The sequence below is a fragment of the Opisthocomus hoazin genome, chromosome 36, assembly GCF_030867145.1.
Source record: "Opisthocomus hoazin isolate bOpiHoa1 chromosome 36, bOpiHoa1.hap1, whole genome shotgun sequence".
Taxonomy (NCBI): Eukaryota; Metazoa; Chordata; class Aves; order Opisthocomiformes; family Opisthocomidae; genus Opisthocomus; species Opisthocomus hoazin.
Window position 1 is genome coordinate 702,263 of NC_134449.1, and position 15,859 is coordinate 718,121.

General features: G+C 60.2%; 2 protein-coding genes across 2 annotated transcripts; both read left to right on the forward strand.

Moving 5' to 3' along the window:
- Nucleotides 1-1,348: 1,348 nt before the first annotated feature.
- LOC142365325 (fibrous sheath-interacting protein 2-like) lies at nt 1,349-5,520 on the forward strand. The gene is made up of 5 exons (XM_075446056.1): nt 1,349-1,405; nt 3,703-3,864; nt 4,301-4,390; nt 4,737-5,336; nt 5,511-5,520. The coding sequence occupies exons 1-4, from the start codon at nt 1,349-1,351 to the stop codon at nt 4,872-4,874; spliced, it is 447 nt and encodes a 148-aa protein (XP_075302171.1). The 3' UTR covers nt 4,875-5,336; nt 5,511-5,520.
- A 3,736-nt stretch (nt 5,521-9,256) lies between these two features.
- LOC142365327 (fibrous sheath-interacting protein 2-like) lies at nt 9,257-11,849 on the forward strand. The gene is made up of 4 exons (XM_075446057.1): nt 9,257-9,343; nt 10,657-10,818; nt 11,255-11,344; nt 11,691-11,849. Exons 1-4 carry the CDS (start codon nt 9,257-9,259, stop codon nt 11,826-11,828), a joined length of 477 nt encoding a protein of 158 aa, XP_075302172.1. The 3' UTR covers nt 11,829-11,849.
- Nucleotides 11,850-15,859: the final 4,010 nt, after the last annotated feature.

Below are 15,859 nucleotides of genomic sequence, written 5' to 3' on the forward strand. Positions count from 1 at the left end.
TACATTAGTGTTGCGAGGTTTTATTCCCTGGTTTTCAGCAACACCGGCACAGAATAAAGACTTTGCTCCCAACGCCTCGCCTCTGCCTTCATTTATTCGTGCCAGGCCACGCTGTGTCTGGGTATTTTCCAGGCAACCTTTTCCCTCATTGTCTCCCTCCTGCAGGCTCGGTCAGGCCAAGAGCCAGTTTCAAAGGGCAGAAAAGCAGCCAACGTTCCTGCCTTGCTCAGACAGCTTTGTGGCCGGGCTCTTGCAGGGGCTGGTGCAGCTCTGTAAAGCCACACGCATGCCTTACGGGAGCCCCATCTGCAGCTGCTGTTGAAGGCTGCGCCTTGTCCTGCGCCTTTATTCTCTCGTCCCCTGAAGGCCTCCTGATGGGCCTTTGGGTTGCCACCCAGGGCCCTCACTGGGCCCTTCGGTGTCCTGCCAAGGGACCACCCTCCAGCTTTTCATCTATCACAGGGGAACCCTTCTCCTCTTCTCCTCTTCTCCTCTTCTCCTCTTGTCTCCTGAAGGCATCTCTGTTTGCATTTCCATGTGCCCTAAGGACTGGCGTGGGCCTTTCGGGACAAATGAGCAGCTGCAAAAGGGTATTTTGGTGCCTCCCAAGGGCCTCCATTTCTCCTTTTGTGCTTTCCAGGCCGCTCTGTTTGCCCTCTGGTGTGGCTTGCAGCTCTACAGGTGCCGTTTGGTGCAGCCCACAGCCCTCCGTCTGCCCTCGGCTGACACCCAGAACCCTCCTTCTGCCTTTCTCTGTGCCCCACAAATACCTTTACCCTCTTCTCCCCTCAGGACTGGCTCCAGTGGCCTCCCACCCTGTCCTCAACAAGAGGAAGCTGAGGGACGCACCGGGCACACACGGCGCTTTGGGTCTGGGGGGCCCCCTGTGGAGGTCGGCCTGCGAGCCGCCCCGGGCCAAGCACAGCCAGTTCCAGTCCCCTCACCACGCGACGCTGCGCGCCACAGCTGCTGCCCATCAGAGGAGCTGCTGGCACCAGAGCTGCCACCAAGCAGAGGAGCCCATGTCACTGCTGCTCCGGCCTGTGTGGAGCTGCTGGGGCAGGAGGAGACCTGTGGGGATGCACGGCAGGGGGTCACGCATGGGGAGACAGACGCAGGAGGGGCCACAGAAGAAGACACACGAGGAGGCCTGTGGAAGGGGACACTGCTGGGGACGCGCTCTGGCCCGCAGGCGCTCCATGGCAGCACGGGCGAGGTTCCTCTGCAGTCCACAGCCTGCGGCGTGTGCAGGAGTCCTGCTGGAGCAGAAAGAACAGGCGAGAGGCAAGCGGCAGCAGAAGGGCAGAGGGAAAGGCACAGAGCAGCCCACACAAACCATCCCACAGCAATGCAGAAAGTCCCGTGCCGCCCATCACCTCCTGTTAGGCACGAGGTGGGACTGCAAGTGACGCAGAGCAGAGACGAGCGCAGGGGAAACCAAGCAGGGCACAGCGAGGGGGTCGTGGCTGAACGTGCCTGAGGAAAGATATGGAGAGAGGTTTCTTGTGCCCTTCCTTTGTCCTCCGTGTTTCCCAAGATGCCAATCAGGAACTGGATAGTGAGAGCAGCAGGCCCAAAATCTAGATCCATGCAGTCCTCCAAGTTGCAGCTGCTTTGCCTGGGACAGGCAAACGGTCTAAGAAGGGTGTCCCAAAGCCAGTGCAGCAGCACAGCAGCAGCCCGCGGGCAGCCCAGCTCCAGCCCTGCCATCTGAGGTCCAAAGCCGGGAAAAACCGGAACTAGGAGGAAGAAGGATGTTGCGTCAGGGGGAGCTTTAGAAGGGTTATCAGGAAAAATTTCTTTCTGAAGGCACTGGAACAGGCTGCCCAGGGAAGTGGTGGAGTCACCACCACCGGGGTGGTCAAAAAATGCGTGGACGTGGCACTCGGGGACGTGGTTTAGTAGGCCTGGTGGTTTTGGGTTGACGGTTGGACTTGATGACCTTTGAGGTCCTTTCCCACCTTAACAATTCTATGATTGTACGACTCTAAGGGGCAGCCGGTGAGCACCTTGTCAAGGCCCCCTCCTCAAAGCAGGCTTAGCGAGAGCAGGTGGCCCACCCGCGTGTCCAGACGGGGCTCCAGGTGGGCCCCAGGGCAGCTGGGACGCGGTGCTGTGGCAACAAGACGATGCAAACCGGCAACGTGACGACACAACAGTGCCGTGGCACAGCAACGTGATGATGCAACAATGGCCGACTGCTATATAATAGCTGCTCGCTGGCAGACCGGCTGCAGTGGCCGCAGCTGGGTGCCTCTGGAGCGAGGTGCCAGTGCAAGGGTGGCAGCTTCAGGAGAGCAGCATGGAGCGAGGAGCCATGAAGCACCGTCTTACTGCTGGCGTCCGAGACGTGGACGCACTGCTGAGAGTCGCGTGGCAGAAGGGAGAGGTGAGCAACGGGCCGATGGAGAGGGCTGAGCTCAGGAGTCCGGGACACGCCAGTCTGCGCTGGGGCCTCGGGATGTGCCCAGCGAGCTGGCAGGAATCCAAAGGCGGTCGGTCCAGGGAGAGTTTGGGGGGAGTCCTGCCTCTCTGCCCAGCCCGGCTTACGTGGGACGCGGATCTGGGTTGAGGAGGGGGATGGGAGTTGTGGGCACGCGGACGAGGAAGCAGAGAGCAGCTTTTGAGTGGGCTGCTCTTGGCACTCTCCTCGGCTGGAGTCTTCCGAGAGCCTTTCCAGCGACTGCCGTGCGGGAGGCTGATGGAGACAGTGCCTCAGTGCCCAGGACTGTCTGTCTCTTTCCAGGTCGGCAGCAGCAGACAGCTGTGGGTGGAAGGAGGCACTGGGCTGCTGGACCTCCCCCTTGGGCTCAAGATCCCTGTGCTGCCCAACTCCAAGCTTGTCTTCTGCAGGACAAAGCTGGGGAAAAAGGTAAAGGAAGGGGAAAGGGCTGGAAAAGCTCTCTTCATTTGTGGAGTCCCTGTCATCCAGAGCAGTCCCTGTGGCCAGCTGCCCTACAGTGGGCCCTGCAGCCCTTCAGTCTGGCACCGCTGGGCAGCAGAGGGAAACTCCTGGCTCCCTGGCCTGCGCACAAGCAGGAGGACTTGCCCTTTTTCTGGACCGCTTCCGGGCACCGCGCAAGCGTGCGGCCGGGGCCCTCCCTGCCTGTGGCCGGCAGCAGTGTGTCCCGGTGCCGGGCAATGTGCCCTTCTGCCTCATCTAGCAACACTGAGCCATGCTCTGGGGTACTCTTGAGGGACACTCCAACCTTCTCCTGCTTGCCCTGTCGGCCTGTTCACAAAAGCTGAGGCTTCTTCGCTCGGGGAACGCACGCAGCATCGTCTTGCTACTCCAGCTTGCAGTGCGTTTTTCCCAAGGCAGACGCTTCCGGGAGGCAGGGTTCGTGGGCACAGCCCTGGGGCCTGCCTAACCCCGAGGAGACTGCTGTCAGTGCATTATCCCTCTGCTGCTTTTCAACCGCCGGCCTTGAACTTGTCACTCTGAAGGCTCATTTCTCTTGGGCCAAGGTCTGCAGCTCCTCCCGCTGGCCTGAGCTGCCTGCTCGCTGGTGGGGTTTGTCTTCTCTCCTGCAGCCCAACCCGGTCTGGCCCTGCAGTCTGCCTGTGGTGGTCTCTGTGCTTTCAGAAGGAAGGACAAGCGTCTTGCTCTTCCAACTACCTTGACCTTTTCACAAGAACCGCTTGGCACCTCTTTGCTGCTCTCTCCTGCCTCCTTCATGCTCTCGAAAATCTCTTTTACAGCTTCACCAGCCCTCTGGCTATTTCAATCTGGGAGACCCATGCTGCCGCCTGCTGAGCACGGAATACAACAGCCTGCATGACCCGCATCTGCGGGCCTACCACCAACGGAAGAACCACCTGCACAGGCTGAAGACAGAAGGTCGCGTCACCGGGGACAGCAGAGTGAGTAGGTTTGGACGGCGGGCTGATGCAAACAGCCCTCACCAAGCGGGCTTCCCAGAGTGCTTGCGGCAGCCGCCTGTTCCTGCCGGAGGGCCCAGGGCTGTGGGGCTGGCTTCCCTGCCAGCAGAAGTAGCGCCAGCCTCCGTCTGCCACTTGCCACTCCTGCTCTTCTCAGGCTGCCCCGCGCTGCCCGGGTCTTGAGGAGGCAGCCGGTGCCAGGCCTGGCGCTGGGCTCAGGAGCACCGCTCAGCCCTGCCTGGCGGCTGTCAGGGGCCCCAGCACCGCGGAGGGCACGCCAGGGGAGGCCAGGGGAGGCCAGGGGAGGGTGTGCAGAGGACCAGCTCCCCTCCCGCTGCCTTTGGGCTGTTTTGGGGAAGGCAGTCTACGTAGCTGGCTTGACGGTTCTTGGGGCACTTCTCCCCTCGTCTCTCCATAGGTGGTTTGCACTTTGAAGGAGTTCAATGACTACAGGCACTATCTGAGCACGCTGAAGCTGGAGGCAGTGAAAATGTCCATGCGAGAGCAGGTAGGCAAAGCGCAGTGTCTGTAGACACCTGTCAGCGGCACGGGGCCGAGGGCTGGGGCTTCACTTGCAGCATCTTGGGCAGGCGGTCGGTGCAGAAGAGCTGAGGGCTGTGCTGCTGGGCCGGGTGCTGCTGCTAGCTGAGCTAACGCAGGGTGCAGGGGTGGGCACGGGCGGGAAAGTCCCGCGCAAGCATGGCGAGTCCCGTGGGTCGCACTTCTCTTCTGCCCTTGTCGGGTTGCAGAAGCCGAGCGCTGTCCTTGGCCCGCGGGATGCCTCAGCACGCAGGGGCCTGAGCGCCTGTCTGGGCAACAGCAAGCCACAACCCGCTGTCGCCTTTCCGAAAAAGTTTCAGGAACAACTGGACAAATCAAATGGTGGCTGCGCACTGCCGGGACGGACTGACGTGCCTCCCCTGCTAGAGCGGCGGCTGCAGCAGGAAAGAAAGCGCTTGCCAGGTGGACAGAGGAAGAGGAGGCAGAGGTAAGCAAAGGCCCAGTAACGCTTGCCCTTGAAGGGGGCCCGTGCTCGCTGAGAGAAGTCCTGGAGACTCCTGTTCCAGGAAACAAAGGAAGCCCAGCGGTGGCAGGAGCCGGCACCGGCTGCAAACCCCTTGGTGCTGTCTCTGCTTGGAGCCTTCGACAGGCAGCTGGAAGCTGCTGTGGGGACTGCTGGAACAAAGCAAGCCGGAGTAGGAGGACGGGAGCAGCTGAGCAGAAAATGGCCTGGGCAAGACGGACAGAGCGGCTCCTTCTCAGCTGCCTTCTTTTCTCTCAACAGGCACCTCGCTGTCACCAAGCAGCGGACAGAAAGACGGGAGTCTCTTGGAAAGCAGCAACGCCTCCTCCAGCAGGCCGAGGGCCAACAGCAGCAGCAGCAGCAGCTGGCGAAGCACAGACAGCCAGGCACCCGCAGCAGCTCTCAACAGTCCGCTGTGGAAGGGAGTCCGGTGAGTAGGAGCCACGTGGGTGCTGGGGGCCGCCTCTGCTGTGCGGCAGCGCGTTGGCACCCGGGCTCTTCCTCTCAGTCTGCTCAGCACCGGCCTCGGCTCGAGCCAACGAGCCCCTTGGCTGTACTAGCTCCATTCACTCATCAACTACTCTCGTCATTTTTGTCTCCCAAGTGTGCTGGAGAAGAAGCGCCTAAGAGCGCGCAGCCTGCACCGCTGCAGCCTACGCTGGCAGAAGACCAGGAGCTGGAAGAGGAGTCTCAGAGCGTGGCACAGCCGCCACTGGAGCGGGTGTCTCAGAGCATGGCACAAAAAGCACTGGAGCGGGTGAAGAGGCTCTATCAGTCCGCCCGCGCCCTGAGGAGGGCTTCCCATGAGGTCAGCAGCAGCTTGGTTGCCAACGCCACAGTGGTAGAGCCTTTGCACACTTCTCCTGTGCATCGCCGGGGGAAAAAGAGACTGGCAGTCGTGCAGAAAGTGAAGAAGAAGATAGAGGTAGAAAGGCAATCCAAGAAAAAATCACAGAAGCTTCCACCACCGAAGGTCTTGCCACCTCTCAGCCTCCCTGCAACAGCCACGCCTTCAGCAGAAGCAGGACAACTCAGAAAGGAGAGCTCACGCACCGTCCTCCCGCCTCTCGCCCGAGGCGCTGAGCAAGACGCTCGCCGGCCAACAGCACGCCTTCACAGGGCCCGCGATTACACCTCCGGAGCCGCAGCAACTTCTTTCATGCCTGTACGCAGGCCAGGATGGACTGCAGGCACCCTCCCCTCCACGGGCTCGCATATTCCAAGACAGCCCGTGCCTCCGGCGGGTCGGAAGCCCCCTGCCCAGCCAGGAGCCCGGCGCAGACCACTGCCTTTGAAGGTTTCCCAGCAGAAGCCCAGGCAGCCCAAGTCCTGCAAATAGGCGGTCGCTGGCAGCCTCGTGGAGGGTGTCCTGAGGAGGTGTGCGGCTCCAGGGCCACAGACACCCCGGGCACCTCCCCGCGGTGTAACCAAGGTGATGGAATTAGTTAATCATAAAGCACGAACAATGCTGCTATGTCCCTGGTACAGCCCTGCCCATCTGCTCATTAGGGCTGGGAACAGAGGGTTTAGTCCCTAGGTAACCATTAATGTTAAACAATAATGGTGGAGGGGGATTTTTAATAGAAATAGCGTTACCTAAGAGTTGCAGGTGCATTTCTGGGACCTGTCTATTGTGTGAATTAACTGAAGCAAAAAGTCATACATCTCCCCCCAAAGAAGTTAGTTTTCATTAAAACTAGCAGGTGCCTACAACTGGGCAAGACGACCCGTGCCGCAGGGACAAGAGCCAGAAGAGGACTGAGCTTGTGCAGAAAGAGGGGTCAACCCGCGGACACTGTGATGAAGAGGATGAGCCTTCATCTTGAGACCCCCGACGACCACCACTAGGAGGCACTGCGCAAGCGCAGCTGGGAGCAGTCTATGGAAATGGACTGATTTGACTATGAAAGGAAGAGCTTGCGTAATCAGATGAATATGTATATTTTGATCTATGTAAACTGCACGGAAGGGGTATGGGGTATGCACGTTGGGTGGAATTATCCCCCGTGCATCCAGCGCTGCAATAAAGAATGCTGCCTTTTAACGCTACATTAGTGTTGCGAGGTTTTATTCCCTGGTTTTCAGCAACACCGGCACAGAATAAAGACTTTGCTCCCAACGCCTCGCCTCTGCCTTCATTTATTCGTGCCAGGCCACGCTGTGTCTGGGTATTTTCCAGGCAACCTTTTCCCTCATTGTCTCCCTCCTGCAGGCTCGGTCAGGCCAAGAGCCAGTTTCAAAGGGCAGAAAAGCAGCCAACGTTCCTGCCTTGCTCAGACAGCTTTGTGGCCGGGCTCTTGCAGGGGCTGGTGCAGCTCTGTAAAGCCACACGCATGCCTTATGGGAGCCCCATCTGCAGCTGCTGTTGAAGGCTGCGCCTTGTCCTGCGCCTTTATTCTCTCGTCCCCTGAAGGCCTCCTGATGGGCCTTTGGGTTGCCACCCAGGGCCCTCACTGGGCCCTTCGGTGTCCTTCCAAGGGACCACCCTCCAGCTTTTCATCTATCACAGGGGAACCCTTCTCCTCTTCTCCTCTTCTCCTCTTCTCCTCTTGTCTCCTGAAGGCATCTCTGTTTGCCTTTCCATGTGCCCTAAGGACTGGCGTGGGCCTTTCGGGACAAATGAGCAGCTGCAAAAGGGTATTTTGGTGCCTCCCAAGGGCCTCCATTTCTCCTTTTGTGCTTTCCAGGCCGCTCTGTTTGCCCTCTGGTGTGGCTTGCAGCTCTACAGGTGCCGTTTGGTGCAGCCCACAGCCCTCCGTCTGCCCTCGGCTGACACCCAGAACCCTCCTTCTGCCTTTCTCTGTGCCCCACAAATACCTTTACCCTCTTCTCCCCTCAGGACTGGCTCCAGTGGCCTCCCACCCTGTCCTCAACAAGAGGAAGCTGAGGGACGCACCGGGCACACACGGCGCTTTGGGTCTGGGGGGCCCCCTGTGGAGGTCGGCCTGCGAGCCGCCCCGGGCCAAGCACAGCCACTTCCAGTCCCCTCACCACGCGACGCTGCGCGCCACAGCTGCTGCCCATCAGAGGAGCTGCTGGCACCAGAGCTGCCACCAAGCAGAGGAGCCCATGTCACTGCTGCTCCGGCCTGTGTGGAGCTGCTGGGGCAGGAGGAGACCTGTGGGGATGCACGGCAGGGGGTCACGCATGGGGAGACAGACGCAGGAGGGGCCACAGAAGAAGACACACGAGGAGGCCTGTGGAAGGGGACACTGCTGGGGACGCGCTCTGGCCCGCAGGCGCTCCATGGCAGCACGGGCGAGGTTCCTCTGCAGTCCACAGCCTGCGGCGTGTGCAGGAGTCCTGCTGGAGCAGAAAGAACAGGCGAGAGGCAAGCGGCAGCAGAAGGGCAGAGGGAAAGGCACAGAGCAGCCCACACAAACCATCCCACAGCAATGCAGAAAGTCCCGTGCCGCCCGTCACCTCCCGTTAGGCACGAGGTGGGACTGCAGGTGACGCAGAGCAGAGACGAGCGCAGGGGAAACCAAGCAGGGCACAGCGAGGGGGTCGTGGCTGAACGTGCCTGAGGAAAGATATGGAGAGAGGTTTCTTGTGCCCTTCCTTTGTCCTCCGTGTTTCCCAAGATGCCAATCAGGAACTGGATAGTGAGAGCAGCAGGCCCAAAATCTAGATCCATGCAGTCCTCCAAGTTGCAGCTGCTTTGCCTGGGACAGGCAAATGGTCTAAGAAGGGTGTCCCAAAGCCAGTGCAGCAGCACAGCAGCAGCCCGCGGGCAGCCCAGCTCCAGCCCTGCCATCTGAGGTCCAAAGCCGGGAAAAACCGGAACTAGGAGGAAGAAGGATGTTGCGTCAGGGGGAGCTTTAGAAGGGTTATCAGGAAAAATTTCTTTCTGAAGGCACTGGAACAGGCTGCCCAGGGAAGTGGTGGAGTCACCACCCCCGGGGGTGGTCAAAAAATGCGTGGACGTGGCACTCGGGGACGTGGTTTAGTAGGCCTGGTGGTTTTGGGTTGACGGTTGGACTTGATGACCTTTGAGGTCCTTTCCCACCTTAACAATTCTATGATTGTACGACTCTAAGGGGCAGCCGGTGAGCACCTTGTCAAGGCCCCCTCCTCAAAGCAGGCTTAGCGAGAGCAGGTGGCCCACCCGCGTGTCCAGACGGGGCTCCAGGTGGGCCCCAGGGCAGCTGGGACGCGGTGCTGTGGCAACAAGACGATGCAAACCGGCAACGTGACGACACAACAGTGCCGTGGCACAGCAACGTGATGATGCAACAATGGCCGACTGCTATATAATAGCTGCTCGCTGGCAGACCGGCTGCAGTGGCCGCAGCTGGGTGCCTCTGGAGCGAGGTGCCAGTGCAAGGGTGGCAGCTTCAGGAGAGCAGCATGGAGCGAGGAGCCATGAAGCACCGTCTTACTGCTGGCGTCCGAGACGTGGACGCACTGCCGAGAGTCGCGTGGCAGAAGGGAGAGGTGAGCAACGGGCCGATGGAGAGGGCTGAGCTCAGGAGTCCGGGACACGCCAGTCTGCGCTGGGGCCTCGGGATGTGCCCAGCGAGCTGGCAGGAATCCAAAGGCGGTCGGTCCAGGGAGAGTTTGGGGGGAGTCCTGTCTCTCTGCCCAGCCCGGCTTACGTGGGACGCGGATCTGGGTTGAGGAGGGGGATGGGAGTTGTGGGCACGCGGACGAGGAAGCAGAGAGCAGCTTTTGAGTGGGCTGCTCTTGGCACTCTCCTCGGCTGGAGTCTTCCGAGAGCCTTTCCAGCGACTGCCGTGCAGGAGGCTGATGGAGACAGTGCCTCAGTGCCCAGGACTGTCTGTCTCTTTCCAGGTCGGCAGCAGCAGACAGCTGTGGGTGGAAGGAGGCACTGGGCTGCTGGACCTCCCCCTTGGGCTCAAGATCCCTGTGCTGCCCAACTCCAAGCTTGTCTTCTGCAGGACAAAGCTGGGGAAAAAGGTAAAGGAAGGGGAAAGGGCTGGAAAAGCTCTCCTCATTTGTGGAGTCCCTGTCATCCAGAGCAGTCCCTGTGGCCAGCTGCCCTACAGTGGGCCCTGCAGCCCTTCAGTCTGGCACCGCTGGGCAGCAGAGGGAAACTCCTGGCTCCCTGGCCTGCGCACAAGCAGGAGGACTTGCCCTTTTTCTGGACCGCTTTCGGGCACCGCGCAAGCGTGCGGCCGGGGCCCTCCCTGCCTGTGGCCGGCAGCAGTGTGTCCCGGTGCCGGGCAATGTGCCCTTCCGCCTCATCTAGCAACGCTGAGCCAGGCTCTGGGGTACTCTTGAGGGACACTCCAACCTTCTCCTGCTTGCCCTGTCGGCCTGTTCACAAAAGCTGAGGCTTCTTCGCTCGGGGAACGCACGCAGCATCGTCTTGCTACTCCAGCTTGCAGTGCGTTTTTCCCAAGGCAGACGCTTCCGGGAGGCAGGGTTCGTGGGCACAGCCCTGGGGCCTGCCTAACCCCGAGGAGACTGCTGTCAGTGCATTATCCCTCTGCTGCGTTTCAACCGCCGGCCTTGAACTTGTCACTCTGAAGGCTCATTTCTCTTGGGCCAAGGTCTGCAGCTCCTTCCGCTGGCCTGAGCTGCCTGCTCGCTGGTGGGGTTTGTCTTCTCTCCTGCAGCCCAACCCGGTCTGGCCCTGCAGTCTGCCTGTGGTGGTCTCTGTGCTTTCAGAAGGAAGGACAAGCGTATTGCTCTTCCAACTACCTTGACCTTTTCACAAGAACCGCTTGGCACCTCTTTGCTGCTCTCTCCTGCCTCCTTCATGCTCTCGAAAATCTCTTTTACAGCTTCACCAGCCCTCTGGCTATTTCAATCTGGGAGACCCATGCTGCCGCCTGCTGAGCACGGAATACAACAGCCTGCATGACCCGCATCTGCGGGCCTACCACCAACGGAAGAACCACCTGCACAGGCTGAAGACAGAAGGTCGCGTCACCGGGGACAGCAGAGTGAGTAGGTTTGGACGGCGGGCTGATGCAAACAGCCCTCACCAAGCGGGCTTCCCAGAGTGCTTGCGGCAGCCGCCTGTTCCTGCCGGAGGGCCCAGGGCTGTGGGGCTGGCTTCCCTGCCAGCAGAAGTAGCGCCAGCCTCCGTCTGCCACTTGCCACTCCTGCTCTTCTCAGGCTGCCCCGCGCTGCCCGGGTCTTGAGGAGGCAGCCGGTGCCAGGCCTGGCGCTGGGCTCAGGAGCACCGCTCAGCCCTGCCTGGCGGCTGTCAGGGGCCCCAGCACCGCGGAGGGCACGCCAGGGGAGGCCAGGGGAGGCCAGGGGAGGGTGTGCTGAGGACCAGCTCCCCTCCCGCTGCCTTTGGGCTGTTTTGGGGAAGGCAGTCTACGTAGCTGGCTTGACGGTTCTTGGGGCACTTCTCCCCTCGTCTCTCCATAGGTGGTTTGCACTTTGAAGGAGTTCAATGACTACAGGCACTATCTGAGCACGCTGAAGCTGGAGGCAGTGAAAATGTCCATGCGAGAGCAGGTAGGCAAAGCGCAGTGTCTGTAGACACCTGTCAGCGGCACGGGGCCGAGGGCTGGGGCTTCACTTGCAGCATCTTGGGCAGGCGGTCGGTGCAGAAGAGCTGAGGGCTGTGCTGCTGGGCCGGGTGCTGCTGCTAGCTGAGCTAGCACAGGGTGCAGGGGTGGGCACGGGCGGGAAAGTCCCGCGCAAGCATGGCGAGTCCCGTGGGTCGCACTTCTCTTCTGCCCTTGTCGGGTTGCAGAAGCCGAGCGCTGTCCTTGGCCCGCGGGATGCCTCAGCACGCAGGGGCCTGAGCGCCTGTCTGGGCAACAGCAAGCCACAACCCGCTGTCGCCTTTCCGAAAAAGTTTCAGGAACAACTGGACAAATCAAATGGTGGCTGCGCACTGCCGGGACGGACTGACGTGCCTCCCCTGCTAGAGCGGCGGCTGCAGCAGGAAAGAAAGCGCTTGCCAGGTGGACAGAGGAAGAGGAGGCAGAGGTAAGCAAAGGCCCAGTAACGCTTGCCCTTGAAGGGGTCCCGTGCTCGCTGAGAGAAGTCCTGGAGACTCCTCTTCCAGGAAACAAAGGAAGCCCAGCGGTGGCAGGAGCCGGCACCGGCTGCAAACCCCTTGGTGCTGTCTCTGCTTGGAGCCTTCGACAGGCAGCTGGAAGCTGCTGTGGGGACTGCTGGAACAAAGCAAGCCGGAGTAGGAGGACGGGAGCAGCTGAGCAGAAATTGGCCTGGGCAAGACGGACAGAGCGGCTCCTTCTCAGCTGCCTTCTTTTCTCTCAACAGGCACCTCGCTGTCACCAAGCAGCGGACAGAAAGACGGGAGTCTCTTGGAAAGCAGCAACGCCTCCTCCAGCAGGCCGAGGGCCAACAGCAGCAGCAGCAGCAGCTGGCGAAGCACAGACAGCCAGGCACCCGCAGCAGCTCTCAACAGTCCGCTGTGGAAGGGAGTCCGGTGAGTAGGAGCCGCGTGGGTGCTGGGGGCCGCCTCTGCTGTGCGGCAGCGCGTTGGCACCCGGGCTCTTCCTCTCAGTCTGCTCAGCACCGGCCTCGGCTCGAGCCAACGAGCCCCTTGGCTGTACCAGCTCCATTCACTCATCAACTACTCTCGTCATTTTTGTCTCCCAAGTGTGCTGGAGAAGAAGCGCCTAAGAGCGCGCAGCCTGCACCGCTGCAGCCTACGCTGGCAGAAGACCAGGAGCTGGAAGAGGAGTCTCAGAGCGTGGCACAGCCGCCACTGGAGCGGGTGTCTCAGAGCATGGCACAAAAAGCACTGGAGCGGGTGAAGAGGCTCTATCAGTCCGCCCGCGCCCTGAGGAGGGCTTCCCATGAGGTCAGCAGCAGCTTGGTTGCCAACGCCACAGTGGTAGAGCCTTTGCACACTTCTCCTGTGCATCGCCGGGGGAAAAAGAGACTGGCAGTCGTGCAGAAAGTGAAGAAGAAGATAGAGGTAGAAAGGCAATCCAAGAAAAAATCACAGAAGCTTCCACCACCGAAGGTCTTGCCACCTCTCAGCCTCCCTGCAACAGCCACGCCTTCAGCAGAAGCAGGACAACTCAGAAAGGAGAGCTCACGCACCGTCCTCCCGCCTCTCGCCCGAGGCGCTGAGCAAGACGCTCGCCGGCCAACAGCACGCCTTCACAGGTCCCGCGATTACACCTCCGGAGCCGCAGCAACTTCTTTCATGCCTGTACGCAGGCCAGGATGGACTGCAGGCACCCTCCCCTCCACGGGCTCGCATATTCCAAGACAGCCCGTGCCTCCGGCGGGTCGGAAGCCCCCTGCCCAGCCAGGAGCCCGGCGCAGACCACTGCCTTTGAAGGTTTCCCAGCAGAAGCCCAGGCAGCCCAAGTCCTGCAAATAGGCGGTCGCTGGCAGCCTCGTGGAGGGTGTCCTGAGGAGGTGTGCGGCTCCAGGGCCACAGACACCCCGGGCACCTCCCCGCGGTGTAACCAAGGCGATGGAATTAGTTAATCATAAAGCACGAACAATGCTGCTATGTCCCTGGTACAGCCCTGCCCATCTGCTCATTAGGGCTGGGAACAGAGGGTTTAGTCCCTAGGTAACCATTAATGTTAAACAATAATGGTGGAGGGGGATTTTTAATAGAAATAGCGTTACCTAAGAGTTGCAGGTGCATTTCTGGGACCTGTCTATTGTGTGAATTAACTGAAGCAAAAAGTCATACATCTCCCCCCAAAGAAGTTAGTTTTCATTAAAACTAGCAGGTGCCTACAACTGGGCAAGACGACCCGTGCCGCAGGGACAAGAGCCAGAAGAGGACTGAGCTTGTGCAGAAAGAGGGGTCAACCCGCGGACACTGTGATGAAGAGGATGAGCCTTCATCTTGAGACCCCCGACGACCACCACTAGGAGGCACTGCGCAAGCGCAGCTGGGAGCAGTCTATGGAAATGGACTGATTTGACTATGAAAGGAAGAGCTTGCGTAATCAGATGAATATGTATATTTTGATCTATGTAAACTGCACGGAAGGGGTATGGGGTATGCACGTTGGGTGGAATTATCCCCCGTGCATCCAGCGCTGCAATAAAGAATGCTGCCTTTTAACGCTACATTAGTGTTGCGAGGTTTTATTCCCTGGTTTTCAGCAACACCGGCACAGAATAAAGACTTTGCTCCCAACGCCTCGCCTCTGCCTTCATTTATTCGTGCCAGGCCACGCTGTGTCTGGGTATTTTCCAGGCAACCTTTTCCCTCATTGTCTCCCTCCTGCAGGCTCGGTCAGGCCAAGAGCCAGTTTCAAAGGGCAGAAAAGCAGCCAACGTTCCTGCCTTGCTCAGACAGCTTTGTGGCCGGGCTCTTGCAGGGGCTGGTGCAGCTCTGTAAAGCCACACGCATGCCTTATGGGAGCCCCATCTGCAGCTGCTGTTGAAGGCTGCGCCTTGTCCTGCGCCTTTATTCTCTCGTCCCCTGAAGGCCTCCTGATGGGCCTTTGGGTTGCCACCCAGGGCCCTCACTGGGCCCTTCGGTGTCCTGCCAAGGGACCACCCTCCAGCTTTTCATCTATCACAGGGGAACCCTTCTCCTCTTCTCCTCTTCTCCTCTTGTCTCCTGAAGGCATCTCTGTTTGCCTTTCCATGTGCCCTAAGGACTGGCGTGGGCCTTTCGGGACAAATGAGCAGCTGCAAAAGGGTATTTTGGTGCCTCCCAAGGGCCTCCATTTCTCCTTTTGTGCTTTCCAGGCCGCTCTGTTTGCCCTCTGGTGTGGCTTGCAGCTCTACAGGTGCCGTTTGGTGCAGCCCACAGCCCTCCGTCTGCCCTCGGCTGACACCCAGAACCCTCCTTCTGCCTTTCTCTGTGCCCCACAAATACCTTTACCCTCTTCTCCCCTCAGGACTGGCTCCAGTGGCCTCCCACCCTGTCCTCAACAAGAGGAAGCTGAGGGACGCACCGGGCACACACGGCGCTTTGGGTCTGGGGGGCCCCCTGTGGAGGTCGGCCTGCGAGCCGCCCCGGGCCAAGCACAGCCAGTTCCAGTCCCCTCACCACGCGACGCTGCGCGCCACAGCTGCTGCCCATCAGAGGAGCTGCTGGCACCAGAGCTGCCACCAAGCAGAGGAGCCCATGTCACTGCTGCTCCGGCCTGTGTGGAGCTGCTGGGGCAGGAGGAGACCTGTGGGGATGCACGGCAGGGGGTCACGCATGGGGAGACAGACGCAGGAGGGGCCACAGAAGAAGACACACGAGGAGGCCTGTGGAAGGGGACACTGCTGGGGACGCGCTCTGGCCCGCAGGCGCTCCATGGCAGCACGGGCGAGGTTCCTCTGCAGTCCACAGCCTGCGGCGTGTGCAGGAGTCCTGCTGGAGCAGAAAGAACAGGCGAGAGGCAAGCGGCAGCAGAAGGGCAGACGGAAAGGCACAGAGCAGCCCACACAAACCATCCCACAGCAATGCAGAAAGTCCCGTGCCGCCCGTCACCTCCCGTTAGGCACGAGGTGGGACTGCAGGTGACGCAGAGCAGAGACGAGCGCAGGGGAAACCAAGCAGGGCACAGCGAGGGGGTCGTGGCTGAACGTGCCTGAGGAAAGATATGGAGAGAGGTTTCTTGCGCCCTTCCTTTGTCCTCCGTGTTTCCCAAGATGCCAATCAGGAACTGGATAGTGAGAGCAGCAGGCCCAAAATCTAGATCCATGCAGTCCTCCAAGTTGCAGCTGCTTTGCCTGGGACAGGCAAACGGTCTAAGAAGGGTGTCCCAAAGCCAGTGCAGCAGCACAGCAGCAGCCCGCGGGCAGCCCAGCTCCAGCCCTGCCATCTGAGGTCCAAAGCCGGGAAAAACCGGAACTAGGAGGAAGAAGGATGTTGCGTCAGGGGGAGCTTTAGAAGGGTTATCAGGAAAAATTTCTTTCTGAAGGCACTGGAACAGGCTGCCCAGGGAAGTGGTGGAGTCACCACCCCCGGGGGTGGTCAAAAAATGCGTGGACGTGGCACTCGGGGACGTGGTTTAGTAGGCCTGGTGGTTTTGGGTTGATGGTTGGACTTGATGACCTTTGAGGTCCTTTCCC

Excerpts from the sequence above, each read along its gene's own strand:
- LOC142365325 (XM_075446056.1), top strand. The coding sequence starts at position 1,349 with ATGCAGAAAGTCCCGTGCCGCCCATCACCTCCTGTTAGGCACGAGGTG. Across the intron at positions 1,406-3,702 it reads GGCACGAGGTGGGACTGCAA|CTTCACCAGCCCTCTGGCTA; the intron begins GTGACGCAGAGC and ends TCTCTTTTACAG. Across the intron at positions 3,865-4,300 it reads GCGTCACCGGGGACAGCAGA|GTGGTTTGCACTTTGAAGGA; the intron begins GTGAGTAGGTTT and ends GTCTCTCCATAG.
- LOC142365327 (XM_075446057.1), top strand. The coding sequence starts at position 9,257 with ATGGAGCGAGGAGCCATGAAGCACCGTCTTACTGCTGGCGTCCGAGAC. Across the intron at positions 9,344-10,656 it reads TCGCGTGGCAGAAGGGAGAG|CTTCACCAGCCCTCTGGCTA; the intron begins GTGAGCAACGGG and ends TCTCTTTTACAG. Across the intron at positions 10,819-11,254 it reads GCGTCACCGGGGACAGCAGA|GTGGTTTGCACTTTGAAGGA; the intron begins GTGAGTAGGTTT and ends GTCTCTCCATAG.